The sequence below is a fragment of the Lutjanus erythropterus genome, chromosome 1 (assembly GCF_056507025.1).
Source record: "Lutjanus erythropterus isolate fLutEry1 chromosome 1, fLutEry1.hap2, whole genome shotgun sequence".
Lineage (NCBI taxonomy): Eukaryota > Metazoa > Chordata > Actinopteri > Lutjaniformes > Lutjanidae > Lutjanus > Lutjanus erythropterus.
Window position 1 is genome coordinate 27,016,233 of NC_139317.1, and position 20,110 is coordinate 27,036,342.

A 20,110-nucleotide genomic window follows, 5' to 3' on the forward strand; every position below is an offset into this window, starting at 1 on the left:
GAATGAGGACAGACAACAGGGCTGCAGGGATCTTTGTGTTTTATCATCCTGCCTCTCCTTATGTGACCCAGGAGCTTTCTGACAGAGAGGTGGTGCAATTCTTGAGATAGCACACACATACTGTTTCTGCAAATGTTCAACTGTTTGGGAGGACGTTTTCCCACACAGTGGAAGAAATTAATCTTAACATATTTCTGAATAAATTGAGATGATGTCATCTCTTTGAAAAGGCAACATGTTTCCTTCTAACATGCAAACATGTTAACTGACAGAAAAACAGCTCTGACTGGTTAAAGTTGAGCTGAGTCTCAAAAACTATGGCTAAGGGACAATTCAAAATAAATAAAATCTCTGTTATCAATTTTCATATGATATACAGTTTGAAGTTTTACAGTCAGTAGTGCACAATGGAAGTTTTCAGCTCGTCTCCTAGACATAACTCAACCACTGTCATGGGAAAACTGTTTATGTTAATTATTCACATTATCTGCAATAACATAATAGTATATATATTGTCTTGCATAAGACATAAGGAGAATACTAGCTTTTAATTAATGTTTTGTTTTATGTCCTGTATCTATTTTTTTAAATCGGCTTTGTTAATCATGTTTCACAGTGATTAATTTTACTTCCAAATTAAAATAAATCACATCCTCTGTTTGACTGAGTATCAATAAGGCGTTGCTTCAGAGGCATCTGTTTAGCATAGTCAATCTTTATTCTAAGGCTAGCGTCATCTAGATAATGGTAAGATTTTATTTTACTATTAACAGCACTGCATTCTTCAATCACCGGTTTAGATTTTGCCTCCGGAAATGTGAAAATTATCTCAGAGTTCTGGTTAATATTATCTTTTTTCACAATTTTCACATTTTTGGTGATACAGATTACAGCATGAGTAGGTGAATATGTGTACATGTAATGATACCTCTTGTGTTTGTCACTGGTGAGGTTTTTCTTGTTGGCAGTTCCGTCTTGCTGCAGGGTCTTTTCTAGTGAAAGTGGCGTGTCTCGAATTTGTAGGGACATCACCAAGGTATCCTGACTGACGGGCAGGGTCTCCTCATCCCCTCCCTGCTGGCCCAGGTGCTGCTTGGCATAGTCAAAACCCTGGACTGGCTGATGGACAGGTTCAGTGAACATGGAGGGAGACAAAAGAGACACACTGATTTCCTGTAATCATAAAGAGTGATCATTGACCTGAGGAACAAGGAGATATATGTACATTAATCGACCACAATTGTCACGTAGACAGACATCTGAAAATAGCCTAATAGTGTATCTTTTTAAGAGATGTCCAGAGGATTTAAGGAACAGAACTGGGATTACTGCGCCGCTGTGCCTTGAAATAGATAAGCACAGATTTAACGGAGGCCCTTTTTCATCTTCTTCCAAATTCTTGTCAAATAAATGACTCGCAGTGGGCGGTGACAAGATGAGATCTGGAGACTTTCACAGAAATATAGTAGTGAAGTTAAACGTTGGAACACATTAGAGGATAAGAGGGTGGAGGAACAGGATTCATGCTGTTTTACCTAACACTGGATTTCCACATGTTTATCTAGAGGAGGTACGGGCCAAAAGACTAACACACACACACACACACACACACACACACACACACACACACACACACACACACACACACTGAAATATTCAGGACTACTCTCATCACAGTGTCATAAATTGTCAGACACACATCACTGCCTCAATGCAGCCAAGCCATGCTGCAAAATCAATACTTGATACTCCCCTGACTGAAGAACATGCCTCCTCTCTCTTCCTATAGTACACACACACACACACAGAGAGAGAGAGAGAGAGAGAGAGAGAGAGAGAGAGAGAGAAAGAGAGAGAGTATAGATGTTTTTGGATCCAGTTTTCTCACTAACTGAAAGTGCTACTGTAGGAAACTCTAACAAGGCTGTGTGGTGAAAGCGTTCCACTTGCAGACGGTGAAAATAATACAGTAGATGTAAGAGCCTCATTTAAATTTTTACGAGTCTATCTTTGAGCATCTTAAGAAATTTTCCTTAGTTACTCATTAGAACCAGCCACATACTTTGCTTAGAATATCAAAGTCTATAAGAAGCAGCGTAATAATATTTCAGTAACACTTTACAATAATGGTACATAATTAACAGTTTATGCACTAATAAGCATTAACTGTTACTGTTAACTAATGTTTCTAGTAATAACTTACTGATGGTATTCATGTTAAGTAGGGAATAATTCATATTTTTTATAATATAATATTATAAAAATGCTATTCACTTTAGTTTATACATTGATAAGCATCAAGGCTTTTGGTTTTTTTTTTTTTTGTTTTTTTATTAATGTGTAGACTGATCTCAACCATTACCAAAAAGAAGTTATATGTTGTAAGATGTAAAAGTAAATGGACAATCATTACCCTCTTTAGCAGCCATGTACTAATATTAGTTAGTACCTTAATTAACATGTACATCTTTGATAAATGTTAACAAGCTACATTCTTTTTTTTCTTTTTTTTAAAGATTATTTTTTGGGCTTTTGCCTTTATTTGGATAGGGACAGCTGAAAACATGACAGGAAAGGTGGTAGAGAGAGAGGGAATCAAATGGGTCACAGGCAGGAATCAAACCAGCGACCGCTGCAGAGGATCAACAGCCTCAGTACATGGGGTGAACCCTCTACCAACCGAGCTATGGGAGCATCCCCAACAAGCTACATTCTTAATACTTACTTTATAATATTATTAATATTAAACTGTTAGTCAAAACGTATTACTGTATTATCCAATGCTAATAGAATCTTTACAAACTATTAAGTAATTTACATTAGTGAACATGAATAAATGTCTAAACAATTAGTTAACTCTTAATTAACTGTTAGTTAATGCTTATTACTTTATTAGCTAATGTTAATAGCATCTTCACAAACTATTGAATAACGTACATTAGTTAACATGAATAAATGATTACTAGAAACATTAGTTAACTGTTAATTCTCTGTTGGTTATTTCTTATTACTGTATTAACTAATGTTAATTTATGTATTCTTATTGTGAAGTGTTACCAATATTTCATATCTAAAGGAATTAAGCTCTTTGGTGTTTTTTACATAATGAGAATGTGCAGGACCTCAGATATTTTGTAATAATAACTGTTCTGAAAGCAGCACTGGAGTGACTTTCACTGTTTAATATAGATGATTTTATTACTTTCTCTCCTATGAAATTTGGTAAATGAATCAGTGGGATGTGCTGAAAGTTATGCATTTTCATTTATCTACACTGACATATAACAGTGAAGAGAACCACTGAGCAGAAGAGAAAACAGACACAGAGGTGGAGAGATAACTTTGTGATGCCCTTGATGCAACAATAATGGAAACACTTTTCAATCTTCTCTACACAAAACAAACAAGTGTCAGTGTGTACTCACACTCATTCTGCTCAAAAAAAAAAAAAAAAACGATCTCCATAATAATCATTCTCTGTATAGCTTAGTCTTTCAAATTTGCCATCTGCAGACTGCTATAAGGAGAATAAGCAATAGCAGCCTTTCATCCAAGAAAATCTCATTGTGAAAGGTTTGTTTCTCCAAAATGCTGTTGTATCTTTTGTTTTCATCAGCACAGCAGGATTTATTGAAATAAATCATAGGTGATGTCTGCCTAGAATCCCATTCAAATCCCTCTGTTGGCACAGTTGAGCGCCGAAGATGAAAACACAGATCGGTAATGAGAGGAAATACAGAGAGGCAGATACCTGGTGATAATACCCCACGTCTCTCCGATACGCCATCTGAAAACAAGAGAAGATGTTTTAAAGACTGTGTGTGTGTGTGTGTGTGTGTGTGTGTGTGTGTGTGTGTGTGTGTGTGTGTGGTGTTCAAGACTGACTAGAATTGTACATCACAGGTCATGCATGACATTAGACAAATATTACAGAATACAACACAAAAAACACAAAACTATGTTACATAATCTGCAAGCTGAAGCTATAAAGTCATAAACATCTCCTCTAAGACTGCAGCTAATGATTATTTTCATCAGCAATTCATCTGCTTATTTGTTTCTCAATTAAAGTTTTTATCAGTGGTGGAAAGACTCTGTACTGAAGTACAAGTACTGTTACATTACTGAAAAGTTGTTCAACTACAAATGAAGGCAGTGTGTAAAAACAAACTTAAGAAAAAGTACAAAGTATTCTTTTTGAAAAACCAATCCAAGTATTCGTTACTTTTTAACCATAGGTGTTTACTGCATTATCAATAGCAGGCATTTAGTTGAAAGAGGTTTCTGTTCAGGTTTCAGTCTACATTATTCCAAACTCCTGCACAGTTCTGCTCAGTGGTCAAGGTCACCTCTCCAAACCTGTGCCTGCTGCAGCATTTTTGTTGTGGTTTTCTTGCGTTCATATGTCAAGCTTTTCATTGGTCTGTTTAGCCTTATTGGCTGCAAAAATGCAGGTCAAAGTGTACGCCTGCTCAGTAGTGAATTATAATTTTAAATGACACTAAGTAGATTACATGGTGCAATGCTTACTTGAGTGTGAAAAAAATTTCAGACTTGAAAAAATACTCCAGTAAAATACATTATTATGATTACAACTGAGTAGCTGTTTCCAAAATAGGTAAAATAAAATGGTCAGAATGTTATATTGAATTTGAAAACAGGCATAAGCTATTGTAATGATATGCAGTTCATAGTAATAACATAGTTTAAACAGCGTTATTGCTTCTCACCAACAGGGGTTGGTGTCAGGGTGGAGGGGGTTATAATATTAGAGGAAAACATTCTGAGAAAAAACATGAATTTGTTCATTAATTTAGTCTATAATGGAGACATCATTTTCCTGGAAAAAATCATGCCCAGTGGCAGACAGATGAAAGCAAGGCTTAAAGGGAACTAATATCGACACAAGTGGTGTCATTATTCTTTAGTCATTCCACTGTGCAATCAACATTTACCTCAAAATAACAACTTAAAGCAAAAAAGTTGTTTATTTCCACTTAAATAAATTAATAATTTTATTTCTAGAACATCACAGACCCTAATAATAAATGCACATTATAATTTCCCAGAGCCCAAGGTAACTTGTCTTGTTTTGTCTGACCAACAGTCCAAAACCCAAACACATTGAGTTTACAATGACATAAAAGCAAGTAATGTAGCAAATTATGACACAAGAAGCTTGAAAAATGAGTAAAACAATTAATTGATTAACAGACAGCTGATATGATTATCAGAAACTATTTCAGCTTTAGCCTTCCTCAACACAGACAGACAGACAGAAAGACACATACCTTGGCTCGGGGATTGAGGTTGCCGATGGCATCAGCTTTAAAGTCATTTTTATTCTTCCTGCACAGCACAGCTGTGATGATGATAATAATGAGTGTTACTACGGCAATGGGGGCCAACACTGCTGCAATTATCCAAAGGTTATTAGGAGGGTTTTTGACCACAGCTGAAAAAGAAAAACAAATTTCCACCATCATCACTTCATTGCATGTCATCAAGTAGAACACCAAATAATCACAGTTAATCAATTGATTGGTTCATTGGAAGTATAATACACAGCCTAGTTTTCCTGCTAAAACATGCAGAAGTATCCGTCACACCCACGTTAATTGACACTGCGTGCAGCTCCACCTGATCTACAGTCTGCCTGATTCAGCTATTGTAGGGAACAATCTATATAAGAATGCAGCATGCTCTTTTTCCTGACCAGCTCTGTCTCACCCGCTCTTCCCTTCTCCCTTTCTCTCAAGCAGCACTACAGCCCAAACAAACAATGTCCTGCCGGAAGCATTTCAGAGAGATTAGAGAGCAAAGAGCTTTCTCAACCTTTTCCTCTACTCCCCTCACCCCGGCAGCAGCTAAACTCAGCATGAGTCATGTGTTTTGGTTTGCACGTCTAGTCTGTCAGTGTTTCTGTCTATTTGCCTTCTTGTCAAATGCCAGGATACCATGCTTACGTTCTGCTTGCAGCTGGACAAAGTAGCCCAGGGTGAGCGCCATAGTCTGGGAATCCACCGTGTTCAGGACCTTGGCAGCTGACGTGCCCAGTAGAGGAACGCCATTATGCTGCACGTAGTAGGTCATTTCTGCCGGATTCTTCAACCCAGACACCCTACGGATACTCACCATCTAATTGGAAAAAGAAAAGGGATGACACATATTTCTTGAACTGCAGTACACTCTGCAACACTTTATTTTAAGGGGTGTGCATAAGGTTTTCATGACACTGTTATAACCATGTCATGACACCTGCAATGAGGGACTCTTTATGAATGCTTATGATGGTTGTAATTAAGTGTCATTTGGAAAATTCTGTCATTTTTTTATAAGATGACACTGTTTGAGATGTCTTTGTGATGACAACTTGACATTAACCAAGACATTAGAAATATCTGTGTTATGGCAATGTGGCATTAATGAAGACTAAAGTGTCCTTGTACTGACAACCTGACTTTATCAAGCCAACATATCGTGTCAAGGGAGAGGGAGAGATGGGAGATTTTTAGATAAATAGACCACCAGATAGGAAGGGTGCGTTTGGTATGTACTTCAGAGAGTGACGCCGGTCACATATGTGCAGCTTGAGTTAACTGCCTGAACTAGCTCACAGGTGTCGCTACATTTGTCATAACAAAGACACTGACAGCTTATGTTGTCTCAGTTAATGTCAGGTTGTCTTAACAAAGACATCTAAAACAATGTCAACTTTACATTAAATATGACACAATTTACCAAATTACACATAAGGATAACAGTCATAAACATTCAAAGACTCCTCCATGTTCATTACAGATGTCATGACATAGTTATGATGGTGTAATCACAGCCATATGCACGCACCTTCTAATAAAGTGTTACTGTACGCTCAGTGTCAGTTGTTATTGAATGGCTGAGAGGAAAAGAAAAGTAAAACCATGTATTTAGGAAAGGAGTCTCATGAGAGGAGAGTACAGAGAGTACAGAGAGTACAGAGAGTATGGACGGAAGTACAGTACTTGTTTTGTAAAACATTCAACCTCTGGCTTGTTTTGATGAGCAATTAACAGATGATGGGCTGCGAAACTCCCTAATTATCAAGGGCTGACCACAAGTAATCACGCAAGCGTGTGCAGAAGTGCGTATCAAAGTGTGCATCTCATGAAATATTCATACTGTAAGATATAAGCCAAGAAAACTGTTGGATTAATGCTTTCATTAGCCTTCTGAGCCACAAACAAAACTTTAGAATAAGGATCCAAAATGATTAAGTGTTTTCGCTCTCTAACCCTGTACAGACTGTACAGGGTTAGAGAGCGACTGTTTGTTCTTCCAAGAGAAAGTCAGACATCGCAGCCCCTGTGGGCTGCCATGCCAGTCTCGTACCTGGACAGTGTAGCTGCCTACAGCAGTGGCTCGTCTGAAACGAGTGCCCTGCTGCCCTGCCAACACAAACAGCTCTGCCAGCCGCTGCTCCATTAGACTGGCAAAGCTTTGGTACTGTCCCTCTAGGCTGGTGTTATCCACGTCCTGGATCACTGCAAATGTAGACGAAAGAAGAGAGGATGGCCAGATGGTTGTTAAGAGAGAAAATAAATTGTTGGCAAGAAAAGAGAGTAGCGCAAAGTAAGAACAGATAGAGGCAAAATTAGAAATGTTTGTGAGTGTGTGAGTGTATGTGTGAGAGAGACAAAAACACATTTCAGTAAGACCTCTGCAGGATTCCCAGGCTGTAAGGGACTTATGGGAAGCTCATGCTTGCAGTGTGTCTGATGGTTATGTGAGTTGACAAGTAGTTATTAGCCATAACAACTTGATAAGCTAATGATAAATCAAGGCTGTGCTTCCAGGAAGCTCCGCTAACAATTTTTTTTTTTAACACAGTTGGCAATTTGTTAATTTTCAACGGGGGGATGGACCCGTTTTGCTCCAAAGTACCTATATGTGCCGGTCTCATGTCGTACAAATCAATGCTACTTCAGCACCAAGGACAGCACCATGGATTCATCAGTACACACAACACACTACTGTTATCAGAACCATAGATTATAATTTGCAAAAGATTCAATCAGGTAAAGGATCAGTGACTCAGGGACACAAGACTTGCACATTCAACTAAACAATGCCTCTGCCCTGCACTCTCTCTGCTACTAGGAGATGGAGAGGAAGGATGGCAAGTTAATGCAGCGGCAGTCCCCCTCATCCTCCTTCAAACCCCCTACTGGGCACACAAATTCACTATTAACTGGTTGTGTATTAGCACACAAAGAGATATTTCTACTTGTGATAACTTTGTTATTCTATCACTAAATGGGAATAGAACCTGTGCATCTCAATTCACCATATTCACACGGTAGGCATTTTTTCTCTGACGACGGGGGGGGGGGGTTAAATGCTGTTATCAATTGTTGCATGTCACAGATTCCTTGAAAAGACAATGGTTAGTGAAAATCCACTTAATGACTTAATTTAAGTTATTTGGGCATTCAGTACTTACTATCAATAAGCAGTAGGTAGGAGGTTATTGAGGGAAATGTGATACTTAATCACCTAGTAGATGTAGAATATTGTCATGCAAAAGTGCTTTACTAATAAAGAGCCAATATGTTACTAATACGTATACTAATAAACAACAAGTGAAAAGTGAATATGTGCACCTTAATATAAAGTGTCACAGCAGCTTGTTTTGGGGTCTTTCTGTCCCCTAGTGGTCAAATGTCACCTAATGCAGTTTTAATCTGCTCTGTTTTATCAACAGTTGAAAAGCAATAATGCTGGTTGTACATCTTGTTCAGTGTGAGTAAATCCCATTATCAAAGGAATGACCTTGAACTGACTGAGCCTCTATCGCAGTAAGTGCAGGGTTAAGAGCTACACAGCCTGATCTGAAAGGCCCATCCATTACACAGCGCAGCAGTGTGGGTGCCCTTGAGCACTGTGTAATGTATTCATGTTGCTCAGTATGTATATTCATTCATAGAGCCATCAGAGGGAACAACAAACAATGTAGGAGTCATATGCATTTAATTGCACCTATGAAAGGAGACAGTTTATATTATAAACATAAACAGATACGTAATGTCTTTCACTTTACATAAATATCACCCTGTGGTATATTTCTTTCACAGCAGTTTTTTTTTTCTTTCATGAAGTGGTAAAGAAAAGTTTCATCAGAGATTCACAAGCAGATCGTATGGTTACTGCAGCAGGGAAAGATCAAAACAATGGATGCACCATACAACATAACACACATAAGTTTCCCCTGAAAAGGATGGAGAGGATGTTTTTTAATATTAGGAAAAGAAGACATGAAAGAGTGATATCCCTACCTGTAATAACCCAGAAGTCTTTGGTTGCAATGGAGGTGTTCAGATTGTGGTACTCCATTGCTGCAAGGACAAAAAAGCAAACATGATCATCCCCCCTCGGCATTAAAAGTGAAGATGCAAGGTTGAAAAAAGAAAATTGAATGTTAAGTTAAAGGGATAGTTCGCCAAAAATGAAAATTCAGTCGTCATCTACTCACCTTCATTGGGGATCGGGTTCATTATTTTAGTCCACAAAACACAGTGTTACAGAATCTCCAAAACAATTCTCTTCAATTCCCAACATGTTGTTAACTTGCATGTGCACTCTGTCACACCACACACACCCATTTCAAATGGTGTGCACATGCATGTGTGTGGCTCCTAGCTAAGTGAAGATTCAGACTAAAAACATGGTGTAAATGATGTGTTTCAAGGCAACTTGGCACACTGGGGCTTAAGGAGAAATAAAACTGGTCATCCATCACTTATGTTGTTTGGGAGATTCTGTAACCTTGTTTTCCTGTGAAACTCCAGCAGTGTTTTGTGGACTAAAAAACTAATCGGCATAAGGGTAAGTAGATAATGACTGAATTTTCATTTTAGGGTGAACTATCCCTTTAAATCCACAGACTCACATGATCATATTTTCACACTCCTGTTTCATTCACATACAGCACAACTGATCCTTCCTGAGTCTTGCCCCTTTTTGTTGTGATCAAATAACAGTTGAGTAAGCTCGGTACCAGGCAGAAAAACGGTCAACTGTCTTCTTTCCTGTTTCTTGTACAAGACAGCTGACTAGCTAGCAAACAACTGATGTAGATTAGCTAACTTGTTAATTAGTATTTTCCTAGTCTCTCATAGCCAGACCTCTCTACACAGCGCTCAGTCTGGCTCCATTATCATCATTCTGCTATAAGAGGATAAAAACCTCTTTGTATTTCTTTAAACCAATCACAATCACTCCTTCTGGCCAGCACTAAGCCCAGGATACAGCAATGGTACCCTGCAAAATAGTGTTGAATGGCTAAATTCCCTGATCAGAAAATATCTTGCCAAACTCGTACAGTATAGGTTGGTAGCAACAGGGACTTTGAAAACACAGATAGCAAATATGGTGCCTGCAACGGGTGCACACAGGGCAGGTTTATACCATTGGCATATATCGAAATGGACAACATGAGAGCTCCCCAAAAGTGAAGTGAGAACGTCTCGATCACCCCCTGCTGGCTGGCTGCAGTACAGGTCATAAATCCTGTTTCCCCAGAGATTATTTATAGGACATGTGCCAGACTAAAACATCAAAATACACATCAAATACATTGTCTCTGTTATTTTAGCTAGTTCTTATCACACAAATCTATGTTCAAGTGTCCATTTTTCTAAATTAGTTTGGGTTTAATATTATTATTATTTCATTGTTTGGGGGTGTGTGTGACATGGTTGATGTTATGTGCTTTGCTTACATTAATAGCATTAACCATAATATACAGTTTACATGTGCAAGTTCAATCAGACCGCTATCATTCTGCTGACGTGTCCCTTATTCTATTAAACAGGTATACTGACCACTGTGTGATTTAACAAAAATTTGTTCCTTTTTCAAGTGTGCAAATAATGCATTCTTTTCTCAAATATTTACCAGCTGACAACTGAGTCCTGCTTGTCATGTGTGGGCAGGAACTTGAAAGTGTGGACCCAACACTGATCACTTGCTCAGACTCTAGCTAGAAAATAATGTCACCAGTACAACATAGCTGTGCTCGTATTCAGGATTTTTTGGTTTCATTATTTAAGTCAGTTACTTATACCCACAGTCTACATCTGGTGAGTCAGACTAGCATGTGGCTAACCTTATCAGATCATGTAAGTTAACCAGCTAACAACTGATGCAGAGTAGTTAGCTAGTGTTTTTGTGACACGCTTTTAAGCATCTCCAGCAACATCTTTTGACCATCTTGCACATAGTATATCTAAATACAGGAAACAGGAAAGGAGAAAGTTGACCAGTGGTTCCGAAATGGGCAGGACTTAAGTAGGGCCAAATAGTGTTGAAAAAAATGCACACACAAAAAAAAAAGAAGAACAATTTTATTGCATTTTCACAGCTGCAACTGTTACTATTGCAACAAGTAGTGGTCTACCCAGACATTTGGGGAAACAGCGCTTCTAAATCCGCACCAAATGTACAGCAACCTCTGAAACCTCTTGTGAAGCAGGGATACAGTTTACAGTTTGGCACATTTTGTGTGGTTGAAATCTCAGTTTAAAGCCTCATTATCGCTACATGTCAGACAAATACAGAAGCAAGGAGAGCTTTCAGCTGCCTGAGCTCTGGTTGTCTCTGTGTGCTGTTACATCTATTTCCTGGCTGATTAAGCTCTTGTGCTGCAGGCTGGTGCAGTGTTTGGGGGAATGCTGTATCACTGGCCTGTGAAAGCAGACTCGCAACAGAAATGTACACTCAGGCATGACAGGAGAGAGGAGAGAGGGGTGTGTGTGGAGGGGGAGGGGGCTGCAGGGTGAGAGGAACAGTACGGGCAGTAGCATTGTTAATGGATAAGACTGCAGGGCTCCCTGCAAAATCACCCAACATTGTCTATAAATTTGAATTATGTGGAATATTAATCTGCGAGCAGTTTTCACATGAGCCTCTGTTGTTGTGTGATGAGAGCCTGGGGGATACAAACTGAGGAGCGTTTTTAAGTTATACCAAATCGTGGAAAAAAATCACCAAAAGAAAAATGTTACTCAAAAAATATTTCATATTTTACATCAGTGCTTGAGTTATAGTTTTCAGAGATTGTTATGGTCGAAAAAGAGATGTTTTGCAAACAGCTCCACTTATATTCCACCTGAGAGAGACTGTTGAAGAGCAGAGGGGGAGTAAAACCATCCAGCCTACACAAGCGCCACAGTAACAACGGAGTACTCAGTGCTATGAACAGGCACTTCGGAGTGGTGTGAGATCCCGGGCCTTTTCTGTCAGAGCAGAGCCCGAGGTGGTATGAGAATCCCCCACTGTTAATTATTTACTGCGATAATTGGCTTTGAAGTGAGGAGGCAGCCGCTGCCAGCATATGCTCACACCTCCTGTGAACAGTGTAATATCACTAATGGCGAAGCTACAAAACAAACAGAGCAAAATCACTGTCAGACACTTTCCCATTCTTTCTGTTATGCCCCTGTCTTAGTGGGTTTTACTCCATGTCAGTTTCTGCTCCCTTTGAGTCCCTTCTTGGGATTCTGTTGCCTTCTTCTCTTTCTTTGCTCCCCAGCTGAATCATCCTGCCTGTGGGTAACTTCACTTTGTAACTTAATTCAATACCAATTCAGAATAAGTTTTAGTTTAAAGCTCACTAGCAGAAATCCTATTCATCTTGATTTAAACACAGTGTAAACCAAAACTGCTATATGTCCTCAGTGACACTGATGCCGCATCCTTCAAAGACTAGATTTAGAGAAATTTATTTGTGTTGGTTTACTTATAATCACACCAAAGTCCTCTGAAAATATGGTCTAGAAATGCAACCTTCTTCGTCCAACCACCAAATTTTCATTTATGTGGCTTTTAGTATCCCATAATCCATTGCAGGCTGATTGATCAACATCAACTCATAAAGCAGGGAAATATTATTATGACCAAACCATAGTTACCAGTCATTTTGTTCAGCTGGTCATCAGTCGGGTGTAAATACATCACATAGAGATGTTCCGATGCCATTTTTTGCTTCCTAATAGAGACGCCTCAACTTTATTGGCGTATTGGCCGATACTGAGTACCAATCGATACCCCTGTGTTTTTTGTTTTGTTTTGTTTTGTTTTTTTTAATCTCAAAGTTCAATCCATTGAGTAAATACTGTTGTCCATTTTGTTTTCCTCATAACTCCAAAACAGTTCAGTCCAATCTCAATTCACCACTACGCAAGCAAAACAACTCAAAGAGTTTGCTCCAGGTTTTAATGTGGATCCCGCAAAACAAAACCAAATCAGGCTAACAATCAGGGCTAATATAGTAAGTTACATGGTATCATTGCATTGACTGGCGTACTCGCTGGCACCCAATAACGGGTATCAGGTATTGGTATTGGAACAACCCTAGTAAATTACAGAAGCCAGGCATAAACTCCACTGTTTGGTCTGCGATGGATTATGGGATACTGAGGGCCAAAGACAATACAGATGTACAATAAAAAATTTGGAGGTTTATTTATAAAAAATCCAACATAGAATACAGTCAGGGTCATGTTTCACACATGTTATACACACTGTGTAGACACCATTTATTTATATAAGAGCATATCTGTTCCTCAGACTCGTGTGAGGTAGATGACTAGAACAACCCAAGTAAATAATAAAAGCCAGGCATAAACTCCACTGTTTGGTCTTGTTAGCAGCCTCAATTTATTTCTAACACCAGATCACAGGGTGGTCTAGACGTCTAATTGAGGAAGGAAGCACAGTTTCAGCCTCACTTTCACATCCCACAAAGGATACATGAGCTCCTGAATTGGGAAATAATGTATGTCTTTCCATATAGACAGGTATTATCTGACATACTCCTACACCAACAGCACTTGACTGAACATGAACTTTTAAATTCAGCTAAATATAGTCTAGGCAGGTATAATCTGGGAGGTCAGAGAAGACCCATAGCCCATTTACCCCCACTGGGATCAGCAAACCAGAACAGGAAAGTTTGAAAAAAAGATTGGGCTCGGCTAGATGGCAATGCAGGGAAGCCCCTGGCTTAATTCCTGGCTCAAGTATCAACTCTGCTCTGATTCTGAGCATGATCTTGCATAGCCAGAGCTCCGTCTTGTCAAACTGACCAAAGTCTAGAGAAATTCAACCTCTTCAGCCGCTTAGAAACCATTACAATTAAGCCAGGGAGACTTATTTCTGCTCCAACAGAATCCTAACCAGTGGAACAATTTCCTGGACTGAGTCCCCTCAGATCCACAGACAATCCAATGGCTGCCTTTGGATTTCCAGTATCTCCTTGACCTAATGTGGCTTTGTATAGATTCACTACATCCTCCTGGGCTTGACGAGACAGAGGTCTGGTGAAAAAAGGTAACTCCGTCTACACAGAAGTCATAAAGTGACCTGCACGTCAGCAGAACAGGTATTCAGTCCTCTGTCGAAGTCTAAGCATTATGTAATCAGACACAATATTGAGTGTAGGTCACCTGCATTTTGGCAGAACTAAGAAACACACACACTGTAGTTATACACATATGCAAGGATGAATGACATTTCATTCATTGTATCTTTAGTTTATACTGTATATAAGTGCTTTTGTGCCTCTGTCTTGTATTTATACTATATTTATACTGATCTCTGAGGGTTGCTCTTTTTCCCCCGTATTTTGTATGTTTTATACACTGTATTTCTTCCATATGTTGTTTGTCTCTCAACTTTTTTTAAGTTTAGGAGCCAGAGGTTGGGGAAGGGACTTGAGAGTTGAATGAGAAGTGAGAGGTAAATTCTGATGTCATGTAAAAATCAATAAAGAGATCTAGCAAACACTGTAGTTACGTGAGCAACACAGAAGGAAATAGCTTAAAAATACACTTTGGGTCATGTTTCACTCACGTTATACAGACTGTGTAGATACTTTTCTTAATTAATACAGGAGTGTAACTGTTCCTCAGACATGTGTGGATGACTTACAACTGTGGCTGAAATGCCTGCTGTGTCAGCACACTGTATGAGTGCTGAACAGGACAGATCATTTACCCTGCTGGTGCTATTGGTGTACTTCTTGTAGAGGCTTTAAGTAAAATGCCTCACACATGACTTCGAGGTACATGATGGCATACGTATGTTATTGCTCTAGAACAGGGGTCATTTATAATCGTTGTAACCCTTATTGTGGATTCTTACAATCTCCTTTAAAAATGTGTGGCCTATACACAGATTTTTTAAAGTATTTTATCTGGTAAAAAGTGCGTCATAATAAATGTCTACAGCTCAGTCCCTTTTTCAGTTGTGATTCTCCCTAGGAAAGCTACAGATATCAAATTAAAAAAAAGAAAAGTCTCTGAGAAATTTAATAGTTGCAGCTCCAGCCAGATTGTTTTATTTTCTTTTTTTGGCCAAAAATTACTCTTTTGATTAAGTAAAAGTTGCCAACTTGCTTGCTGGCTGACTTTTAAACAATGCCAGATAAAAGGCTCTGATTCCTGTTACTGACCCTGAAACTTTTAAGCAATATTTGGTTGAAACTGTGTGTGGAAGAGGAGCTTAAATTCCTCTGTCAGCTACATGTGCCCAGTTCTTTTGTTGAACCCATATTCTGAATTTACTGCAATGGAATGTCTCTTTCAGGAATCAATAAAGTGCCATAAAAATGAAGTCTCATTATGTCTCTAGTGCATCTGCCAGACTTCCCTCTATGGAGCAGTTTACTTATCATTCCCCAGTTACACTGGGGATGGAAACAGGCTGCACACTGGGACCCCACTAAGATAGCTGTTTAGGCTCCCGCTGATTTCCTGTCACTGTTCATTTGTTTTTCTCTGACTACAACTCCAACACACATGGAGCACGAGGCTGAGAATGCCCTCAAAAAGGCTAAGATATAAGGCATGGGCTTAGTTGCATCTTTGCATCAACTATCTTTAAGTGGCTCAATCATTAAAAAGCAACTGTGATTGTAAAAACAGCAAAACAGTCACAAACATCCAATTAGTGAGAATCTGGACGTCAGTCAGGCTTAGCTATTGTATTCCTGCGTTCTACCATTGCACAGATATACCCTCTGAGAAGTCCAGTTCATGTGAATTACAAAATAAATCAAGTGTTGTTTCTGAGGTTTGAAAGGGTCTTGATTTCCACTAGTATGGTCAGGTCTCTTGTCCAAAGGTCTAGAATCAAAGAAACAAGTTTATAGAGAACCTCTTACAGACTTCAGTACAAGCTGCCCAAAAACAAAGAAATTGTTGAATCTAATTTGTATTTGGAGAACAAATCATTCCCAAGAGAACAGGAGAGCTACGTCTGGTGTCTCCTCTTGTAAGGCTGTTGAATTACTCCTGACTAAGAGACGTATTTCTGAATGCAAATTGTAACTTACGCTCTGCAATGATAAGTGGTGGATAGAAGAGGAAGTAGCCCACCAGCTCAGCTGACAGCTGACCAAGGAGGTTTGAGGCAGTGGTGCCATTAAGGAAGACAGTGCCATTCTTCACAGTGTAGACCAATGACACAGCAGGAGAGGCTGCTCCCTGCGAGACACTCAGCATCTGTGGAAAAGAGTACAGACTCAGAGTCAGAGGAGGGCACAGAAAAAACAGTTATATGTGTATAACCACATAAAGTGATTGGGATTACTCTACTGTAATGTGCACGTCTGAAAGATTTGTATAAATCTTGTAGAATAAAAAGATATGGTGTAGTAGAGATGACAAACATCATAGAATCAATTATTGTCTTGGATCAACAAATACGAAAATCATTCTGAAGCACAGCAACGTCTCCGAAATTGGCAAAGCATTAAAGAGTGCAAAAATATTGTAGTATTTCACCCATGCATAACCATCGAATTAGCTTTAATATAAAGTGCACTTTAATGTGGCAGCTCATTAAAATTAATACAAACATAGCCTCCCTAAACATAATTAATTTGCATCTCAGAAGCAGCTCTTGTTTAAAAGGCAAAGCCTGATACACTCACTAAGGACAATTTTGCACAAATTGTACACAGTTTGCATCTATTTGTAGCTGCCAAATCCACTAAATCACATGGTAATATTGAAGTGTAACAGGGGACAAACCTGTTAAAGTTACATCCATTCCAATATGCTGTAAAAAATGTTCAGTAAATTCTAGTATACACCATCTAGCTCAGCTTCTGTTTGGGTGGATGGTTCTGTTTACATGACACTGTCCAAAACAAGGTGACATCAGGTATCTATCTGAGTCAGACCTCAGATTGGTTTGATCTGTAAACCAGTCAAGTTGCAGTTTACATTCATGTCTGTCCAGACTCATATAAAGTATGCTGTGAAGACTTTCAAGGAATTTATTAAAAGGCCCAGTGTGTAAGGTTATGTAGATTTACTGGCAGAAATGGAATGCAATATTCATATGTATGTTTTCATCAGCATATAATCATCTGAAAATAAGAATTGTTTTGTTTTCATTACCTTAGAATGAACTGTTTATGTCTACAGAGGCCGCAGGTCCTCTTCCATGGAGTCATTCCATTTTGCACCACCATGTTTCTACAGTAACTGGCTCTAGATATAGCCTTTTTGGTCTTACAAGAATTTTGCGCCACTGTAAGTTTTTCTGCACACTTGGAATGTGAGTGATATGAGGTGTTTGTAATCTGCAGCCTCACCACTAAATGCCACTAAATCCAACACACTGGTCCTTTAAATGTGTGTGATTCCAGTGAATACCTTCCCATGAGCAACATGCTCTTCACTTGGAGTCATTTTTTTTACAGAGAACCCCAGAGGAGCACAGATGACGAACTGACGATGCTGAACATTATGATGTGAAGCTGACCTTTGACCTTTTGGATATAAAATGTCATCACCTCATCATTCATCATATTTATTAGACATTTTCCTGACAGTTTTTTAATAAGCATATGACTTTATGAGGTCACGGTGAATTGAGCTTTTAGTACCAAACTTTAATCAGTGGATCCTTGAGCCAAAGTGGACATTTGTGCCCGATGTAATTAAATTTTCTCCAAGCGTTCCTGAGATATAGCATTCACAAGATGTGATGAAAAGATGAACAACCTGAAAACATAACGCCTCCGGCCACAGCTATCGCTGGTGCAGAGGCATAAAAAAGTTACATCAGGTCACTGTCTGAGTCAGACTGTTTTGATCTATTTCAGTAAAATGACACCAGAACACTAAAGTTAGTTTCAAAAGTAGCATTATGTTAAAAACAGTAAGGGGAACACCTACACAGTGGTAAGAATTTAAAGCAACTGTTGCAGTACCTGAACAGAGAGTCTGCTGTTGATGTTGAGCACTTTGGCCTGCGCCTCAGAGAACACCTTCTCAAGCCTCTGTTCCATCATTTGAGAGAACCGACAGGACCGTGGATCATCACCTGCACCCACAAACTGCAGCACTGGAACATGAAAACAAAATGAACAAACCGGTACACCGGCAAAGTGATTATTCTTCAGGATGCTACAACTTGTGTTTCTGTTATCTTTGGAGGTGCATACTGTGGGAACACTGCGAATAATATTATTTTAGGTTGTATGTTCCTTAATTCTGACTAGACATTATTTATTTTATTTTATTACTTCTCAAGCCTCACAGAAATTGCCCCAGCACACAATCACAGCAGAAACAAATAACATTAAATCTCAGGCTGAGTCTTTCTTCTGTCATCCTGACTGAACATGAGCTGACCTGTTTTCAGCTGGAAGCCAGTGGCTGGGCTGGATCTCCATAATGCAACTGGGAGTGGCAGGGCCGTTACCATGGGGAGGTACTGTCGCAGGTCTGCGATCAGCTTATCACGGCCATAGGAGTCCAAGCCTTCAAGCACTACAGAGGGAGGGTAAACAATGTCCCCTCCAGTCACATGATACGCCACTGTCATGTTGGGAGAACCAAATACTGTCTCCACCTGAGAGGAAAAAGCAGAAGAATTAGAATTAGATCACTCTGAAGAACCATATTGGTAGTTTTTACCATGTTTCAGCCCACTTTTCAGCTGGAAGTCAGCACAACATTAAAAGTTCAGTTGCTCTTTCACCAGTTTTGTATTACTTTCTACAAATTGATATTATGATATCAATATTGGTCGATTTTCACATCTAATGTGGCGAAATGTGGTGAAATAAGGATTTATTTTGACCAATCAGAGTTGGTGATTGGTTTTGAGGAGCTATTTTGTTTTTCTGACAAGATTGAATGAAATTTCATTATGAGTTGTATGCGATTGCGATTGTACTTGTCTTTGTTCGGTCAAAGAGTGAAACTTTAACTCAGAAGGTATGAGGTAGTACTTTTGTTTACTAAGGAAAACAGGTGTAAGAAAATTTGCTTTCTTGCATCAAAGTTAACTTCTTAACTTTAGTTCCTTTGTCAAAGCCAGAGTGGCTATGTGGTAAAATGTAGTCAAAAGTGAATAACTGATAATATCAATAAGCACTATTCAGGGTAGATACATTTGTTGACTTACAATATCTATCTTTCAACATGTCATCTTAAAAATGTAAAATAATAAACTTGAAGTGATAGCTGAATTATCTGTTTCAGTTTTGTGGTCCTGGTACTGTGCATGCTGGCTCATTATCACACTGTCAAGGCTTGCTGGGACATTTGAATGGAAAGGAGCCATCGTTAATGCTATTAGTAACACCTATGCTTTTCCTAGTATAGTATAAGTCAAAATGTCTGGTGTGAAAAAGACCCATTTGAAGCAAGTTTAACATTTTTTTTCTCATACCATAGTGAGATGAAAAGAAACTGCATGAAAGTGATAGTAGTAAATCAATCTAAACCTATACACATGCTTTGAAAAATGGTTGGCCGTGTCATAAAATATTCCTTAGTAATGAGCAAAAACACATTCGGGGTACGGTCCTTTAGGCAGAATCAGAACGTAGCGTCAATCAGTAATATTAACAAGTGAGCTGAATGACAAGATAGTGAACTGCGTTGGACTGATCGAGCAGTTAAGAGTGTATTCCAACCACTTGCTAATGATAGTATGAGCAACAGCAGAGAGAGTGATTATGGAGTACAGACATGTGGAGAGAACCCATAGGGACTGAGGGGCTGCTGGGAAGAGAGTAACGATGAGTGAGACATGGGAGAGACTG

At 39.0% G+C, this 20,110-nt stretch overlaps 1 protein-coding gene across 3 annotated transcripts in view; it reads right to left on the reverse strand.

The window, feature by feature from the left end:
* kiaa1549lb (KIAA1549-like b) overlaps positions 1-20,110 on the reverse strand; it is an 88,702-nt gene that overhangs the window by 21,273 nt on the left and 47,319 nt on the right. For all 3 annotated transcript variants that reach the window (XM_084718324.1, XM_084718318.1, XM_084718310.1), the window contains 9 exons: positions 18,690-18,909; positions 18,266-18,399; positions 16,376-16,544; positions 9,315-9,374; positions 7,372-7,523; positions 5,967-6,138; positions 5,292-5,455; positions 3,752-3,787; positions 929-1,119 (listed from right to left, as the gene is read on the reverse strand). In XM_084718324.1, coding sequence (XP_084574450.1) covers positions 929-1,119; positions 3,752-3,787; positions 5,292-5,455; positions 5,967-6,138; positions 7,372-7,523; positions 9,315-9,374; positions 16,376-16,544; positions 18,266-18,399; positions 18,690-18,909 — 1,298 coding nt within the window. The remainder of the gene's footprint in view (positions 1-928; positions 1,120-3,751; positions 3,788-5,291; positions 5,456-5,966; positions 6,139-7,371; positions 7,524-9,314; positions 9,375-16,375; positions 16,545-18,265; positions 18,400-18,689; positions 18,910-20,110) is intronic.